Source organism: Cebus imitator, unplaced genomic scaffold (genome assembly GCF_001604975.1).
Source record: "Cebus imitator isolate Cc_AM_T3 unplaced genomic scaffold, Cebus_imitator-1.0 Scaffold230, whole genome shotgun sequence".
Lineage (NCBI taxonomy): Eukaryota > Metazoa > Chordata > Mammalia > Primates > Cebidae > Cebus > Cebus imitator.
In genome coordinates, this window is record NW_016107545.1 from 3,061,243 (window position 1) to 3,066,568 (window position 5,326).

The 5,326-nt window shown below is 42.9% G+C and overlaps 1 protein-coding gene across 3 annotated transcripts in view; it reads right to left on the reverse strand.

Annotated features, from left to right (window-relative positions):
• Positions 1-1,438: 1,438 nt before the first annotated feature.
• Positions 1,439-5,326, reverse strand: part of LOC119466800 — a 31,705-nt gene continuing 27,817 nt past the window's right edge. For all 3 annotated transcript variants that reach the window (XR_005195280.1, XM_037727423.1, XM_037727421.1), the window contains one exon: positions 1,439-1,841. Coding sequence is in view for 2 of the 3 variants with exons in the window: in XM_037727423.1 (XP_037583351.1) it covers positions 1,659-1,841 (183 nt within the window). In the remaining variant the exon portion in view is untranslated. The remainder of the gene's footprint in view (positions 1,842-5,326) is intronic.

Below are 5,326 nucleotides of genomic sequence, written 5' to 3' on the forward strand. Positions count from 1 at the left end.
TAAAAATTAAAAAAAAGGCCAGGCGCGGTGGCTCACACTTGTAATCCCAGCACTTTGGGAGGCCGAGGTGGGTGGATCATGAGGTCAAGAGATCGAGACCATCCTGGTCAACATGGTGAAACCACGTCTCTACTAAAAATACAAAAATTAGCTAGGCATGGTGGCGCACGCCTGTAGTCCCAGCTACTCGGGAGGCTGAGGCAGGAGAATTGCTTAAACCCAGGAGGCGGAGGTTGCGGTGAGCCGAGATCGCGCCATTGCACTCCAGCCTGGGTAACAAGAGCGAAACTCCGTCTCAAAAAAAAAAAAAAAAAATTAAAAAAAAATTAAAATTTGCACTAGGGTTTTGATATTCCTCCATACTATACAGAAGCACAAACTTTTCTTTCTATGGTGGACCAGTGAGCCTTTCATTCAATTTCAATTTTTAGTTCAAGGCATGCTCTATAGAATAGTTTCTAGTCACATAAGAAGATATAGTTTATTTTCTCTGGAAATTGGGTTACAAGGACACAGATATAAATCATTCAAGGAACAAGGCCCTGTCCATGTTATCTGGTGACGTGAGATTGCCAGATGACAAATCCATGACGTGTCTTGCATTTCCTTTGGTCTGGTATTACCTGTCAAAACACTGTCAACCTTGCTTGATTTTTCCTAATCTCTCCTCCTTTGGCAGCATTAGTCTTTATTGAATGGCTTATATCTTCATCATTCACAATTCATCATGGTGAGCGTTCATCGAAATATGTTTTTTCTATATTTTTAATGAAATTCAAGTTTTTACTTACAAAATTTTTTAAATCGGTGAGCTTTTTCCCTTAGAACTGTTTTAGATTTACAGAAAAAAAAAATGGAAAGTGCAGAGAGTTCCCATATACTATAACCCTCACAATACTTTTAAACAGTACAGGCATACCTCAGAAATATTGTGGGTTCAGTTTCAGACCACCACTATAAAGTGAAAAGCCCAATAAAGTGAGTCACACAAACATTTTAGCTTCCTAGTTCATATGAAAGTCATATTTACACTATATCGTAGTCTATTGAGTGCAATAGCATTACGTCTGATAAAGCAATGTACATATCTTAGTTTTAAAATATCTTACTGCTTTAAAAAATGCTCACGATTATCTAAGACTTCAATGAGTTGTAATATTTTTGCTGGTGAAGAGCCTTGCTTCCATGGTGCTGCCTTCTGACTGATCATGATGGTAATTACTGAAGGTTGGGTGGTGAAGGTCATTTCTTAAAGATAAGACAACAATGAAGTTTGCTTCGGAGATTGACTTTTTTTCAATTTATTATGAGGTTGCAGCAATGCAGTCACATATTTGGATGCCATTTTTAATTCTAATTGTCTTGCTGTTTCCACCATATCTAGAGTTATTTCCTCCACTTAACCCCCTCAAAGGCATCCATGAGGGTTGGAATCAACACTATGAACCCAAACTGTGACTCCTGAGTTTGCAGAGATAGAGAATCCCACTTGGACTCCTGCAGCGCCATTCCAGGACCCGTGAGACTATGGTAACTGGAGTAGCACCCACTCCAGCTCCTGTCCCCATCAGTAGCCACAGCCCACCTAGAACCCCTCCCCTACTCTTTGCCCAAGTCCTTCAACTGGGGGGTGATACCTACTTCTGGTTCAGGGCTGGCTACAGTGATTGGCTCCGGATGGGCACGTGATCCCAGTTATGCCAAACAGCCTGTGATGAGCAACCCAGGACTTGTGCTGAACCTACCTGGGGACAGCAACTTTCTCCCAGAAGTGACCAAGTCAGCAGATGTTTGCTGGGAGCTATTGGCAATCTTCCTGATTCCAGGAGAAACGAGCCTTCCTGGGAAAAATCAAGACAGGGAGACAAGTTGCTAAGCATTCTGCTTGAGGACATGGACCCCACATTCCTGGTACCAGTCCACCTTGGAGCTTTTCCTTCTGCATGAGGAACATAAGCCATCTTTTATGTTGGATTTTATTAGTATAATATCAGATAAGCACCCCAGCAAACAAGAGGAAGTATTCCACCTTGAAACACAAATTCCCCTTTACAAAGTTAGGAAGAAAACCAGTCAAACTCCAATCCTCTTAGAATCAACTCTGCAGAGTGTGACAGGTGATACTGGCTGCCCATTCTCTCACCCGTGTGCCAGGGAAGAAAAGCTGGTCTCCAATGCAGAGCCAGATGAGGCCAAGCACCATTCTCCAGGGAGAGGTATGAGATTTATTGCTCACCAGTGGGATCTAAGGGAAGCCTGCTGGGAGTATTGTGGGAAAGATTTTATTTCATGGCTAAAGTGAATGTGTGAGGACAATGTCCTCTCTTGCTGATAGGCCTGTGTAAAATTAGTGATGCCTGGAGAAGCTGCACCCATCTTGAAATCGAGATACGGTCAGCCTCTAAATGTGGTTGAGTGGAAAAAGAGAGAGCCTCTGGGTGACATTGTTGTGCTGCTGAATTTACCAACCATGGAATTACCTGCCTCTGCACTTCGTATAAAAGGTAACAATTCCCCATTGTTTCCGCCACTGTTAAAGAGGTGTTCTGTCAACAGGAGAGCTGTCAATGAGTAGTTGTAACTCCAGCTCTGAAAGTTTTCAGCAGCAGATAGAGACTTCCAGAAGTACCACAGGCTAAATCAGGTTTCAGACTTAAAGGCATAGCTGTAATGGATACAGACCTAGATATGGAACTTGGGATAGGAGGCATGGGATTGCTTGATCAATTTCCTCTCTGAAATGAAACTTCAAAAGCATACAAAATTACAGACAGATAGAAGGAAAGTGTTCTAGTGCTCTAAGCCACAGTAGGATGACTACAGATAAGAAAACGTTACATCGTTTCAAATGACTAGAAGGAGCACAAAAGACAAATGTTTGAGACTATGATATGTTGATTACCCCCATTTGATCACTGTACATTATGTGTATTAAAACATCACTATGTAATCGTAAGTACAATTATTATTTGTAGATTAAAATATATAGATTTTTTTTAAAACTTCAAACAGTGGCAGAAGTTCTAAATGAGGTTTTCTCTAACCTTCCAAAAATGTAGCAACCCTACAGAACACCACTGAAAAAGGAGAGCTCTAGCCATTGTGCAGTCCTTTATCCTTTCTCTCAATCACTCATTCCATCATTCATTTGCACAATGGACATTTATTAAGCATCTATGTTCTTTTTAACACTGTGAACTTAAAAAAGAATTTATGGTTTAGAGAAGAAGAAAAGATGACAGGTTGTAATAAAATATATGGTCATAGGTACCAGATCCCACATGGCATGCATTGTGAGTTGACAGTGATTTTAAAGCGGGCCAGGACCATGTCCAGAGCAGCACCTTGGCCAAACCACCTGACCAATCCCCAGAAGATGTGTGTTCAATGAAAGGTATGAAGTGTTAAGACAAAACAACTCTAAAGATGGCTTTTGCAGTGAGAGTGACCAATTGTTCTCCCTGTTAAGTGACTTGATACAAAGTTACTGTCAATTTGAGTTTTTTTTTTCTATTTCCCAGTGAGATCAACCCCATAAATTCCAAGAATAACTTTCAAGAGAGCCAAGAAAATATGCCAGCCAGCAATGTGAACCTCGCCTCATTAAATATTCTGAAGTCCTAAGATACATTTAGTCTCAGTAAAGAGCTGGTACCCAGGTGTTATATCTGCAAAATGATTTAAGCACAAAGGTCCAATTACCAGCCAGTGCTACCCTAGCTTTGCACATAAAAATGTACATTTTATGCTTGCCTCTTAAATCATTTCTATTTTTTTCCTTTTCAATCCTTAACTGCACAACAAAGTATAATAAAAACCATAATAATTTTTTTAAAAGATCATATTGTTATCCAAACTCTCTTGGTGACGAATGTGAACTAGGCTAACTTTTGCCACCTCAACTCTAATTAGGTCATTTGTATATAAAAAAACACAAAGAACAAAAGCCTCAAAGAGTGGCAGATCTCTGTGATGCAGCCGCTGGGAAACTGTATGGCTGGAGCTATACAGGTAAGTTGAAAGAAACACCTCACCCATAAAACTCAGCAGCATCATTTCACAAAAGCACACTGACTCATTATTTTGCTATCAGGTCTTGCAGGTATCCTCCGTGGTCTTGAGGATTTGGGCGCTTTCCTGATGTGTGTGCCTAGGTGACAGCCCACGCAGGCGAGGGTGGCAATTGTCTGAACGTTGCTCCCACATTCCCTCCAGCAAGTCCCACTGGTCTTTGTTGCTGATTTTCACTGCCATTGTCTGTATACCTGCAACTGTCTTCATTAGGCTGACTGGGAAATGTATCCATGGAATCATTTTGGTTCTAAACAGGTGGTGGGGTTTGATATGTGTTATGAGAGTGGTCCCTAGTGAAAGGCAGACTTAATGTGGCCCCTAGTGAAAGGCAGTCTCCCCTGGAAGATGTGGGACAGTGGCTCTGCTTGTGAAAACTAAACAGCCCTTTATTTTGCAATCACCCTGATGTAGGAGCCGCAGAAGTTTCCCACGTGCGTTAATTTTATGTTTAATCAGTGTTTTGGGAATCAGATCCTTTCCTGCTTCAGGGTCTCTAGCGTGATGTTAATGAGACACACGCCTCTGGGGGAAGTGATGGAATCTGCAGGGCATGTACTTCAACTGGAGAGGTGGAAGCGTCATCAAGGGACGGGGGCATGACAGGTCTGGGGGCTGTGGAAGCTCAGCGCATTGAACAACTGAGGATACAGAGTAGGAAGCTGCTGCGCTGAGCATACTGTGAGCTGGAAAGGACAGGCACACCCCATCCTCGGAGCACTGGGAAAAGGCACCAGAAGAGCTCAGAGCCCTGACTTTTTCCTGTGCTCCTAAAATATCCCCCATTTTGCTTGTTGCTAAAACCCAGAGTACGTCTCCACAATAGCAGACATTTCACAGGTAGCATCCAAAATGCTCCAGAGCAGCCTCAGCACCTGCTTCGATGCTGCAGATGGGCTGGAGAACAACCAGGGTGATGGCAGGGCTGCAGAGCACCCACCCACTGCTTGCTGTGCCTCAGTGAAATGTATCGATGCCCTACAGATGTGCGTGGACTTTCCAGGACGTGAATGCTCAAGAAGTCAGTGGTGCTGGCTGTGAAGATGATCTCTCCCCTTTGCTTCCCAGAGGCCTGTGGACAAGTGAGAAATGCCCAGAGAGGCTCTGGGAACCCTTTTCCTTAGTATATATCCAAAGGAATTCCATGCTGCAGGAACATAGTGCATCCGAGAAGAAACTAAAGTGGCTGCCAGCACAGAGAGAATACATCACACCAAACGCCTCCACCCTGCACCCCAGCACGGAGAGTATTCAT